A 13,812-nucleotide genomic window follows, 5' to 3' on the forward strand; every position below is an offset into this window, starting at 1 on the left:
AAAAAAAAATCTATATTTATAAATTCTAACATTAGGGTCTAGGGAGAAGTTCTGCGATACTTAATGTAAAATTATCAATTTAATTTCTTTTTAGTACAGATAAGTGAGTCATTCTATGATTAGTACAATTCAATTTCCATATTAGTTAAGTTTCTTGTAACTTGGTTGTTACTTGGTTATCTCATAAAGGTGAACTTAGATTTGAATTCTCAATTCTTGGTTACTTGTTGTAAGGGAAGAAAAACATTTTTCATATAGGTAATTACATTAATTTGGGCAATAAGAGTGGGGTTGACACTTATGCAAAACAAGGATTGCGTGGACATTATTCTTGAAGTGGAATTTCTCTTAGTCCATCAATTTTACATGATGCATTTTTCATATAGGTAATTACATTAATTTGGGCAATAAGAGTGGGGTTGACACTTATGCAAAACAAGGATTGCGTGGACATTATTCTTGAAGTGGAATTTCTCTTAGTCCATCAATTTTACATGATGAGCTAACAGTCTTACCATAAACATTTGTATTTGTTTCTAGTTGTAAGGACCTCCTAGCTAGAGGTTGGCACGTAAAGTTTGAGCACGTCTACCATAAAGCAAACTTTTGTGTAGACCAACTAGCATCAAAAGGAAGAGAAAGGTAAGAGTATATATATATATATATATATGTATGTATATATATAATATAATATGAGTCCTCATCTTCTTTTTTTTTTTTTTTTTTTGAGGTGATGAGTCTTCATCTTTTGTTATACTCTATATTTAAAATATACATCAATTATATATGTAAATAGTACTATTATCTGAATTATACTAGTGTATAATAAAGATAATATAATTGATGGTTAATTAAATTGATATTATATCAATTACTACAATCTATCATCTTTAACTGTCGTTAAGTTTGTTATAAAATTTGTTGTATAGGTAACATTACTAAAAGAATAAAATAAAATTATTAAGGACATGCACCCATCAATATTATATCATGTCAAGTTATTTCAAAGGGATATAAATATGTAATTTGCTGAGGAGATGTAATGAATGCAATTCAACTACTTTAGAATTCCTTGATCTCTCCTCATTGGCCAGGCCAATAAACTGTTTAATCTAACTCCCTGACTTTTATTTCTTTGGCTGGAACATCAAGTTCAAGCACCCAATCATATTGCCGCGAAATATAGAAAGAAAACAAACTATAAAGTTCAGTTAAATCAGTTCTTTCCTTCGCAAATTTCAATGTTAATTTTATTTCTTTTTCGTTTTCTTTAAGAAAACAAAGATAATATTTAAAGCTCTCACCAGTACTCTTGAGTCCCTAAAGATTCACAAACTAGATCTTGGAAACTGGGGCATCACCATTATCACTCCCACACTAGCTAACCCCAAACGTGCTTACTTCTTCCTTTTCCTTTTTCAGTGATAAGCTTTCTCTTTATCTCTGTGTGTGTTTGTGTCTCTTTTACACAAACAGGCACGCCTTCTTTCATTCAAGTTGCTCTTCTTCAACATTGTTCTAGCTGGATGATTATAAAGAACTGAGTGAGAATGCAGAGATGGGTGATCCAAATGTACGTTCCTATCTTCATTTTCTGCACTATATTTGTTTAGCTTGAGCAGATATTATGTGTGAAGACATGTGTCATTCCAATTGTTTGTACTTTACCTGGATTTTATGTGTTCTTTATGTTCCATTCATTACAAGCGCTTCTTTTATTCCAAAAGATAGTATTTTGATTGATTGTGGTGGAAGTAAGGCGTTGAAACTCGATGATGGCCGGGTTTTTGAGCCTGATTCTTGGAATCAGTATGTTGGGTTGTCTCCAAATTCCCACATTGTGGTTTCTGGAAACAAAATAGGCAAGTCAAATGACTCAATTCTTTATAATTCTGCTCGGGTTTTTAAAGAAACTTCTACCTACACTATCAATACTAAGCAGATTGGCCGCCATTGGCTAAGGGTGCATTTTTGTCCAGTGGAGAGTCCGCATTATAATTTGAAATCTGCGGTATTTTCAGTTGTGGCTAATGGAATTGTGCTGCTTCATGGGTTTTCTTTTTTCAAGTCAGGCAAACAGTCCTGTCTTTTTAAAGAATATGCAATTGAGGTGGGTGGTTCAAGTTTAGAAAAGTTGGTGCTAACCCTGTCTCCCTTCAATGGTTCAATTGCATTTATTAATGGAATAGAGGTAGTTTCTATGCCTGAGGGGCAATTTCCTCCTAGTGCATTGCCTGTGCCACTAGGGCCTGCAGTTGAGATCCCCACTCATGTAGCTTTTGAGACGGCTTATAGAATTAACATGGGAGGTCCACTTCTAACTCCTAAGAATGATTCACAATGGAGGATATGGGAACCAGATCAATCTTTTCTTGTTAATGCTGCTACAGCTCGGAATGTAGTAGTTAATCACAGTTTGGTCAAATACCTTGATGGGGTATCAGTAGAAATTGCACCCAATTGGGTTTATGCAACGGCACAAGAAATGGCGGATGCAAATGTCACTGATCAGAGGTTTAACATTTCATGGGCATTTGAAGTTGAACCCATGTTCACCTATCTTATTAGGATGCATTTTTGTGACATTGTTAGCACAAGTCTTCATAATTTGGTTTTCAATGTGTATATTAACAATCAATCTGCTCTAGATTCTTTTGATATCTCAAGCAAAACAATGGAATTGTCAGCTGCTTACTTCATAGACTTTGTTGCCAATGTTTCAATGGTCTCAAATCGGATTTTGGTTCAAGTAGGTCCTCCTGATCTAAGGTATTTCCCAACCAATGCAATTCTAAATGGTTTGGAGATAATGAAAATGAGCAATCCCAGTGACAGCCTTGTCAGAAATCTTAGACCAGATTATATTGATTCCAAGACCCCCAAGAGAAAAAAGTGGGTACTGCTGGCAATAACTTCTTCAATCGGTTTTGCATTTTTGGCGCTCATCTCAGCGGCTTTTTACTTGTATTTGTGCCATCCAAAGAAGTCAAGGCGGGAGAACTCAGTTTGGTTGCCACTTACTACACATGTAGGAAATTCTGATAGCAAAGTTTCAATTGGTAGCTTTGCTTCAACAGCACATTCTCGTAGTCTCAGCCGTGTTCTAGCTTTCTCTGAGGTTCGTGAAGCAACAAAGAACTTTGATGAACACTTGGTTCTTGGTGTTGGGGGTTTTGGAAAGGTTTATAAAGCAGTGCTAGAAAATGGGGATGTGGTTGCAGTTAAGCGAGGAAACCCAAGATCCCAGCAAGGATTTACTGAATTCAGAAATGAAATAGAGATGCTTTCCAAGCTCCGTCACAGACACCTGGTTTCTCTTATTGGCTACTGTGAAGAGCTTGATGAGATGATCCTTGTCTATGAGTTCATGGCTGGCGGTCCCCTTCGTAAGCATTTGTATGGCTCAGGTCTTCCCCCACTAACTTGGAAGCAAAGGCTTCAAATTTGCATTGGAGCTGCAAAAGGTTTGCACTACCTTCATACTGGAGCAGCAGAGAGTATTATCCACCGTGATGTTAAAACAACAAACATACTACTTGATGAAAATCTCACTTCAAAAGTGGCGGATTTTGGATTGTCTAAATTAGGCCCCACTCTGGATCAAACCCATGTGAGTACAGCAGTGAAGGGGAGCTTTGGTTACCTCGATCCTGAGTACTTTCGTCGTCAACAACTCACAGAAAAATCAGATGTGTATTCTTTTGGAGTAGTACTAATGGAGGTGCTATGTGCTAGGCCAGCTATAAACCCTTCTCTTCCAAGGGAACAGGTTAACATAGCAGAATGGGCCATGTACTGGCAAAAGAGGGGGCAGTTAGAGAAGATAATAGATCCCCATCTTGTAGGATCTGTTAATCTTGAATCCCTTCGAAAATTTGGTGAAACAGCAGAGAAGTGCCTAGCTGAATATGGGACTGACAGGCCCACAATGGGAGACATCTTGTGGAATTTGGAGTATGCTCTTCAGCTTCAAGAGGCTTCTATACAAATGGTTTCGGCTGAGAACAGTGCAAATTATATTCCGGATATTCCAGAATGGGTTCCCCAAATTGAAACTGCTGAAGGTGGTGGTGCTGACAGTGTTAGCTACAAAGAATCTGATACAATAACATCAAGTGGAGTATTCTCACAGTTGGGGGATCCAAGTGGAAGATAGTTTGGCAAGAGGTAGCCTCTAACATGAATTTTTGTTGAGAATGTTAGTTCTTGTATTTTACCAAAAACAGAAAATTTTCTTTTTACATTGAGTCTTGTATAAGTAGTCAATCTTGATCTTGACTTCCAATAGGCTGACCTCTTAGAAGCTGATCGTTTCATAGCTTTTCAGATAAATGCAATGAAACGCTGACAATGAACGTCTTCCTTTACTTACATGGCTCGCTTCCCTGACTGATTCCTGTTTATGTTGCCACGTGCTTAGTTTTAATCTGCCTAAGTTGATCTTTCTGTTGTTTGTGCTCATAATTATTAATTAAATTTTCAAAGGTTTGTGTTTGGACTGCACTTGCGTGATAAAATTTTTTAATGTGCTAGAGAACCCTTTGTTACTTCTAGTTAAATTTTGAAGATATAGAATATAAAATTGATGTTGATATGAAGCAGAAGCAATAGTGAAAAAAATAAACAAGGATTTACGTGGTTTTGCTTGACAGCCTATGTTCACAGAAGCCCCTAGCGGCTACATTTTTACTATCATGAACTGTGTATACAATGAACCATAAGTAGTGTACATATAAGAGTTAGGTTCACCCTAATTGGGCCCACAATGTATTTGGGCCTCTTCGGCCATTACATTTGTAACCCATAAACAACAGTATCTTTAGTACTTCACTTCTAAGATTTTTCTCTGGAATCTGCAATAACATTGTCTGGATCATAACAGCCATTAGTGAAGGACAGCCTCTGAATCTTAGACAAGGGCAACAATTCCTTCTTACAGGCCAATGTATGGTGAGCACAGCTGAACAACTTTTGGACCAAGCCCTTTGTGCAATTTGGTTTTAGATTATAAAATTTTCGGATTGTATCTTTGGCAAATATGATGTTAAGTAAAAGGTTACAACAAAATGGAACGTGTGAAGTCAGAGTCTTGCAACTCCAGCTACCATGAAATTAACCTGCAGACGATTTCTGCCTCAAATCTTCCAGTTATATCTCTGTTTCCATCCCTTCATTTTTAGCATGTAAATGGGGAAGCCTACTGTTTCAGTCTGTTAGTACTGAGACATCTATAGAAGTACTAGGATTTATTTAGGAGGATTTCAATGTATAATTAGTGAAGGTTAAGAAAATAGTATTAGAATATTAGTAGTAAAAACTAGAAAGTAAAAACATATTGAAAGATGATGATGCTTCCTCAAGGTCAAGGACCTTGGAAGACAACTGAGTACTAAATTCTAACAGTCTAAATAAGTTTCAAAGGTCCAATTTTAGATCCATAAAAAAAACATGTCCAATTTTAGAGTCAAATAAAACAGAATATTTTTGTTAATGATGTCTAAGTCTCGCAGACTGCTTAGTCCAATTTTAGCTTCCTCATGATGTGAGCCAGGTATTGTTTCAGTCAGGCTCTTGAAATTTCATAGGCTAGTCCATTTAATCAGTACCATACCATAGAAGAACCAGTATTGCTTGCAAAAGTGATCCCAAAATTTTTATTCCAACCTCAGACATGTTTATCAACTCTCTGGTATATCAGTGTCAGCTGGAATATCTGCTCAAACTTGGACTTATATGGGACAAAACAAACTCAATCATAGCAAATGATGCAGGTTGATGCACGAGAATTCAGCTCCTTTTGCAAGAATTCAAAAACATGGTCGGTCCACTAGAGATAAAAATGATACTAGTCCTTTTGTCGGCATTCGAAATTTATATGCATGATGTTCAAAGATAATTTGTCACCAAAGCAATGTTTTTTGAGAGCAACTTTTTAACATTGTGCAACTACTCTTTTCTTCTTTTATTTTGGACCATATATATAAAGCTACAAACCCCGCGTGCTTATTTCTCTTTCCTAAGACTTTTTGGATGAACTTGAGCAGAGAATTCCCACTAAAATTGGCAACAAAGAAGAGACATAATTGCCAAAATAATTTGAGCATAGGTCAGTGAAATCACCATCTCGATTAAGTAATTCCCAAGAAACCATTCCATCACGGAGTAATAGCCAAACAGGCCCATTGTTTCTCACTTTTGAATGATTTTTCTATATCTTGTTTATAAGCTTTCAGTATTATGATCTTGACAGCTAAATATGATAAGCTTGAGGATATAGTTTTTTTGGTTGCTAAGCTGATTACAATATACTCCTATGAATAATCATTAGGTGATGAAGTTTATTCTTATTTGTTTACTAATTTAAGTTTTCAAAAGTTTTTCCTTTTGTTTTTGTACGTCATCAATTGAATTATCTTCCAACCAAAATATTGCAAATGAATTATTTAAAAAAAAAAAAATCATGTTTTTGGGGCTAAGTTGATTAGAATATACTCCAATGAATAATCATTGGGTGATGAAGTTATCCATTTTTGTTTACTTATTTAAGTTTTCAAAAGTTTATCCTTTTGTTTTTTACATGTCATCAATTGAATTATTTTGCAACCAAATTATTGCAATAATTGAATTATTAAAAAGCAAAACTTGTTTTACAAGAAAAGCTAGTATATCTTCCAACCAAATTTTTACGGAAAATAGAATCCCAAAATAGGAATGCTGTAAAAATGGAAAGGTGTTGACTTTGGGGATTAAAGTCTATCGTATTTGTACTAATTTAAGTTTACAAAGTTTATCCTTTTCACATGTCATTGATTAAAGTTTGTCCTTTTGTTATGCAACATAATTCACAATTTGTGGGCGCTATTCACCTGTGAAACTCGTAACCTATGAGTATAATCGTGCATATGGCAGAAACACCATATACCTTTTAATTTCTACATCTATATTTTGAGATTTTATTGACAGCTTTATTAAATTTTTTGAAAACAAATTGGAATTTAACTTGTGGAAAAAACCTTGACTCTTTTTTACATCTTGGATGATATGATTGATATTGAAATTTTTGTAATTGGTTGAATGCTATGTAAAAAAAAAAGTATTGAAACACCCTCAGCAATGATATCCCTTAACCCAGTTTCTCTTGAAAAGTCAAAAAGCTAGAGCACATATCAGTATAACTCTCATTTGAGATCTTTCACAAAATGTTGCCATATGCCTATACATGTGAGTTTAGGCTCCATTTGTTTCGAGGTTAATGCTTTTTTGAAAAATGATTTATTTTTCAAAAAATATTTTGTAAAAGAGATAAGTTCAAGTTAACCTGGTGTAACTTCATAAGAGTTACATCTTTTATAAGTCATAGATTTCTAAGAGATCTAATGATTGAAAAAACATCATTAAATGTTAATACTTTCCATCTTACTACCTAATTAATACTAGCATTTTTCTCTCTCTTATTATTTATTGCCTTCCACTTGATTAAAGGGCATTACCATTTTTAATAACCTGCAAACCTTACATATGCTTGAATGAGATTAGAATCTCACGCGAAGTCAACACAAAAACTTATTCTTGTTTTTTCAGTATCAATAGATTTGCAATATACCTTTATTCTTGCTCATTTTTTCAGTTTCCAAACAGAGCACTAGACCCAAGAGTTTTTTTTTTTTCAAAAAAAGATCTCTGTTCAAATGCAATAAACAGGATTCAACACCAAAAGAAAAAAGAGCAGAAGAAAATGAAAAGTAAAAAAGGAACCCAAAAGTCAACTAAAGAAGAAGGAAGAATGTGAAGCAATGATTGAAACAAAAGTTCTTTTTTTTGAAAGAGTGATTGAAACAAAAGTTAAAACTACACCCAATTATCAAAACTAAATATTTAGGAGAAAAACAATATATTAACGCGGAACAAAACCATTATAAGATTGAGAAATGATATATTTACAATATTTTTACAACAAATTTTAAGTGACAGGTTGTTACTAATTGTTATTATTGGGGCAAAAAAGTAATCTTAGTGTTAGTTTCAAATTTGAACAAATAACAATTAACCACCTGTGATTTGTTGTAAAAATGTTGTAAAATTGTTGTACATATAGCATCTCTCTTAAAGGATAAACTTCATTTAAAATTGTTGTAAAAATTTGAATCAATTGTTTTTGTACGTCATCAGTTTTCAATTTAAGTAAATTGTGCTAAAGTTGTTTTCGTAATTGGTCCACATAATAAGCATTAATGTTGAGCAACAATTGCTTATATAAATTTGTCTTTTGTTTGTGAAGTATTTATATTTTCATATTGGTAAATTTTGATTTGGTAGATGTTTACTAATTATCGAGACATTGGTTTTTATTTATTTATATTTATAGCTATGGATTTGTCTAAACAATTTTGGTCCCAAGAATGCATAAGCTTTTGTGTTGACTTTAGCGTGAGATTCTAATCTTATTCAAGCAAATGTAAGGTTTGTAGGTTATTGAAAATGGTAGTGCCCTTTAATCAAGTGGAAGGCAATAAATAAGGAGACAAAAAAATGCTAGTATTAATTAGGTAGTAAGATAAAAAGTATTAATATTTGATGATATTTTTTCAACAATTAGATCTCTTAGAAATCTATGGTTTATAAAAGGTGTAACTCTAATGGAGTTACACCAAGTGCAATTTGAATCCATCTCTTTGTGAAATACTATCTTTTTTTTCTTTTTTTTTTTTAAAATTTTTATGTTTAGTAGTGATCTTAGAAATGAGTTGGAAAACTATCACTTGACTTCTCTAATTTAGCTTAATTTGTTTTTTAGAAAATTTTAGTAGAAAACAACTTCTAGAAAATAAATCATACTTTTAATAGGGGTTTTCTTTTAACTATAAATACCTTTTCTTTAAATTATTTTTTCTTATTCTATCAAATAAAAAAAATTATCTTTACAGAAAATTTCCTATCAAATATAAGCAGCCAACTGTTTCTATTATTACACATGTTTAACTTGCTCCTCAATAAAGGGAAATGTGATTAAACAAAGATTAAGTAACTGAGATCAATCCTATCCAAAAAAAAAAGTAACTGAGATCAATCATTTCCTATGAAGTCGTAAGTGATAATTTATTAGTTTTAGTTTTTTTTTTTTTTTTTTTTTTTTTTGAGGGGAATGATAATTTATTAGAGTCGTAAGTGATAATTTATTAGTTTTAGTTTTTTTTTTTTTTTTTTTTTTTTTTGAGGGGAATGATAATTTATTAGTTATGTAGTCTATTTGGATTTAATGCAAAACAAATAATCAAGCTTATCTTTGCAAACTTTTACCTACTTCCACCACACGATCCAAATACATCCACAATGGCCCACCACTTGGACGGTCGATATTAATAACTTTGGGGACCCATGTAGGCCTATTAAGAGCCGACTCAATCTAACCTCAATGGTCCCACCAACACATTACAAAAATTGAAAGGGTGTTTGGTACATGTTTTCAAACAACAATTTTTAGTTTTTAAACAACATTAAACGTATTTTCACATACAAATTCTATTTGGTAGAGTAGTTAAACAACATATTTTTAGTTTTTAAATAACATTACACACACTTTTTCACTTACACATATTTTAAAAAATTATAAACAATATTACTTAAACTGTTCAATTAACATTTTCACCTATATGTATTTTCACACATATTTTTAAATACACGTACTAAACACTCTCAAAACTTACAAAAACCAAACACACGTTTGATTTTGAATTTTCAAAGGTCGGTTCGAGGATCTTGTCCAAATCCAAAAAAATTCGCCGACCAAATCGCGCGCGCGCACGAGGTTTATTGGCTAAAAATTCAGTTGGGGTCCCACCACGTGTCACTTGTCGGCGATCCAATTACGGACATCGCCGATTCAATCGAAACCTAAATTCAATCACGACCACACACGTGGCGACATAGGACCAACTCTTTTAGCTGTAAAGTGACCGACACGTGGGCTTCGAGAAAACCCTTAATCATTGATCGTAAGTATGTTTTTTTAACCGCGTACCGGCTAGACCGGTTCCCTAGCCGTTAATCCTGGTATATATAAAGAACTGTCCTAACTAAACTCTACTAATATAAGCTAATATTACTAGTACATAAACAAGAGAGAGAGAGAAGCAAAGAAACTAGTAATAAAACTCTCCAGCTCAAGAGAAAGAAGAAGAAGAAGAGCTAAACAAAAATTCAACAAAAATGCCAATTACTAGAATTGCAATTGGTTCACCGGGAGAGGCGAGCCATCCCGATGCCATTAAAGCTGCATTCGCCGAGTTTTTCTCTATGGTTATTTTTGTTTTTGCTGGAGAAGGCTCTGGCATGGCTTTCAGTAAGATCTCCTTTTCAAATATAAGTTTGTCATGCAATACCAAATCATGTTTAAATTTCTTTTTTCTGTGTAGAGGTTTTACATAAAAATTTATGGTCGATTTGATAATGTTATCCTAATAGCGTCGTTTAAGTGTAATAAAAATACGTGTAGGTGAAAAATTACAACAAAAACTGTTCTAAACAGATTATTTTTAAACTACTAAAAAATAAGTTGTTACAAATTGACACTAAGGTAACTTATCTCATGGCATTGGTGTCGAGATTGGATTTTATGAGTGTTACTTTCTCATAATTGGCAAGGACTTATTGGTGGATATTTTTGCAGACAAGCTTACAGGTGATGGACCAACCACACCATCTGGCCTTGTAGCTGCTGCATTGGCTCATGCATTCGCACTTTTTGTGGCGGTTTCGGTTGGTGCAAACATTTCTGGAGGGCACGTAAACCCGGCTGTGACATTTGGTGCTTTTATTGGAGGCAACATTTCTTTGTTGAGGAGCATTTTGTATTGGATTGCACAGTTGCTCGGTTCAGTTGTGGCTTGCTTGCTTCTCAAGTTTGCCACTGGTGGACTGGTAAGAAACTTTGGAAATGAAATTTTATATCTTAGACGAACAATATGCAAGTATATTTCTATCGTGAGATTTGAAAATTTGACTAATTTAATGCAGTTTTCTCATTTATTTGTGTGAATTTAATTTTGAGGTAGTTTGTAGAAATCAGTATTGTCTAAATTTTGAAGCAATAGTATTTAAGTTAACATTAAATTGAACGATTTGAAATTTTTTACCGAAGGACAAATTTTTTTTTTTTTTTTTTTGATTGGTAAGGACAAAATTTGTTATAGTAAATCTAACAACACAACAAATTTAATAATATTTTTTTTATAATTGGTGAGATGATAAGTTGCAATTGATGTACAATATAAAAGTGGTTAGTGATAACCTCACGTGAAAGTAATACATGTATGTCGTCTCAACAAATTGTCAAAAAAAATTCTAAAATTTATCTTGTCCATAAAGTGAGTCTATTTGACTCTTTCCCCCTTGGTTCATAAGCCCCAACCATGTACTTCAAATCAATGATTTATTCTATATTAGGTATACTTTCAAATCAAATATAATGTTTTTTATGCCTAACTTTTGACTTTGTACTTGACCCACTTTGCAGGAAACATCAGCATTCTCCTTATCATCTGGAGTGTCTGTATGGAATGCTGTAGTTTTTGAGATTGTGATGACCTTTGGCCTTGTCTACACAGTCTATGCCACAGCAGTGGATCCAAAGAAGGGGAACATAGGCATAGTTGCACCACTTGCAATTGGTCTCATTGTGGGGGCTAATATATTAGTTGGTGGTGCCTTTGATGGTGCATCCATGAACCCAGCAGTCTCCTTTGGTCCTGCTGTGGTTAGCTGGTCATGGACTAACCACTGGGTCTATTGGCTTGGTCCAATGGTTGGTGCTGCCATTGCAGCCATTGTCTATGACACCATCTTTATTGGGCAGAGTACACATGAGCCAGTTCCCACCAATGATTTTTAGGAATGTTGTATCTTCTTAAGATTTAAACCTCTCCTTCCATGTTATGGAGAGAAGAATAATGGGGAAAAAACTTAAAAAAGTGATTATTCTTGTAATGGGCTGGGGAGTGAACTTTGGATTTCATGTACTTTTGTTATTGGTTCTGGTGGTGTTGTTTCATCCATGTTTTAGGAATGAGTGAGCTTCTTGGATGTCTTCTTTTTTTTTTTTTTTTTTTTTGAGAAGCTAAATTCTTGGATATCTTCTTTGTTTTGCTATCATTTAGTTGAGCAGCTTTTGCACATGATTAATCACCTTGGGCAAAATTAGTCATATTTGGTACTGATCATATTTAGTTGAGACATGGGGAGCAATAAAATTATTGGATTGCATGACTAGTAGTGTAAATTGGGGAACCAAACGTTTGACTCAAAACCCAACAAGGTGTATGCATAATAATTAAACATTTAAATGAATTTCACTCTAAAGCGTGCAGTTTTTGTTTGACAAGGGAAAGTAAGCAATTCAAAAAAAAAAAAAAAGCAAGTTATATATTAATTAATGAATAAGTCAAAAACACAAATAAACACCCCCCCCCCACTTCTTCTAGGATTGGAGATCATAGAGATTCCAAGTTCTTCCGTTTTCATTTAAGATAATGATTATCACACACTTGTTATTGAACATTATTAGTACACAATACTACTTCCACGTTTTAGATAAGCTTTACAATCTCAAGAGATATTAAAAAAAGATGAGATGGAAAGAAGGAGTTCTAATAAAGAAACTACTGGAATGAAATATGTTTGGCTGTCAGCAGTCCAGCACATTCCTTTGTATAGCACACCAGGTAGAGAAATGAAAATATGTATTAATTATAAATCCTTAGAGTTAGAGTTTATTCTAAGGTTTTGTATCCAAAAAAAGAAAAAAAAAAGAGTTTATTCTAAGGTTCAAGGACCCTTTCAATTTCTTTTTTTCTTTTTTTTGAAGTGAAAAAAATATGTACCACGATCAAACTGCACTTATAAGTATATGTGGGATAAGATCTCCTCCTATTGAATCTCTAACTTTTATTTGGATGTAAGACATGTGACATTTATGAATTAAATAAATTTCGTTTATCTCATATCTAGCTAAAAATGAGAAGGAATTAGAGGATTCAATTGAAAGACTCCTTTCCCCATATATCAATTTCATGTAAAAATAGTTATAGGATGATAGTGCAACTTATCGGAGCAATCCTTCGCCTTAAGACACTGTTTAGTAACAGTCTAACAGACAAGCTAGGGGTTGCACGTCGTTGCGAAAAACTATAATTAGAGCAACGTGTAAAATATGATGTCGATATTTGCTGTTAAAAACGCCTTAACAACAAATTTGAAGACCTCTAAGTTTTTAAGGCTATAACTGTATACTCAATTGTCTGTTTGAGATGATTCTTTTTTTCAAAGTAAAATTTTGAGATCTACAAAATGAATACAGAAGGTTATTCCTTGACTCTTTTTCAGATCTATGCTTCATCTTTTGGCCAGAACTTTTCTTGTTTTGTGCTAGGCTGAAATAGTTTAAGAACAACTTGTTGGGGGTCTTTTCTTTGTGTTGCCATGTGTCAAGCCTAGATTGGCTTCACCTTTGGACACGGGTTCAAGATGGGGGTTGAGTTGAGTAAGGCTAGCTGCGTTGTCTCAAGAACTGAACACAAAAGCTTCAACTCACAAACAAAAGGGATTAGAGTACAATTGTACAAATACTAGCCTTATATGACTAATGATTTTGGGTAATTTAATTTCTTTGGCAGCTTTCTTTGAGGATTTCTAGCCTGATGACTAATGAGACAACTAAATTTAGGGGATTATGCCAGTGGGCATTTAATGAGAGTGAATAGGTACAATGAGGCTAATGAGCCATGAAACGTGGAGTGAAATAAAAGATAGCATAGTTTT

At 33.8% G+C, this 13,812-nt stretch overlaps 2 protein-coding genes across 2 annotated transcripts; both read left to right on the forward strand.

Moving 5' to 3' along the window:
• The first annotated feature begins 1,221 nt into the window (after positions 1-1,221).
• LOC112016448 (receptor-like protein kinase THESEUS 1) lies at positions 1,222-4,367 on the forward strand. Its single transcript, XM_024049013.2, has one exon. It carries the CDS (start codon positions 1,628-1,630, stop codon positions 4,154-4,156), a length of 2,529 nt encoding a protein of 842 aa, XP_023904781.1. The 5' UTR covers positions 1,222-1,627; the 3' UTR covers positions 4,157-4,367.
• A 5,714-nt stretch (positions 4,368-10,081) lies between these two features.
• Positions 10,082-12,078, forward strand: LOC112016439 (aquaporin TIP1-3). Its single transcript, XM_024049002.2, has 3 exons — positions 10,082-10,339; positions 10,667-10,917; positions 11,513-12,078. The coding sequence occupies exons 1-3, from the start codon at positions 10,207-10,209 to the stop codon at positions 11,885-11,887; spliced, it is 759 nt and encodes a 252-aa protein (XP_023904770.1). The 5' UTR covers positions 10,082-10,206; the 3' UTR covers positions 11,888-12,078.
• Positions 12,079-13,812: the final 1,734 nt, after the last annotated feature.

The sequence above is a fragment of the Quercus suber genome, unplaced genomic scaffold (assembly GCF_002906115.3).
Source record: "Quercus suber isolate HL8 unplaced genomic scaffold, Cork oak 2.0 scaffold_433, whole genome shotgun sequence".
NCBI classification, from domain to species: domain Eukaryota; kingdom Viridiplantae; phylum Streptophyta; class Magnoliopsida; order Fagales; family Fagaceae; genus Quercus; species Quercus suber.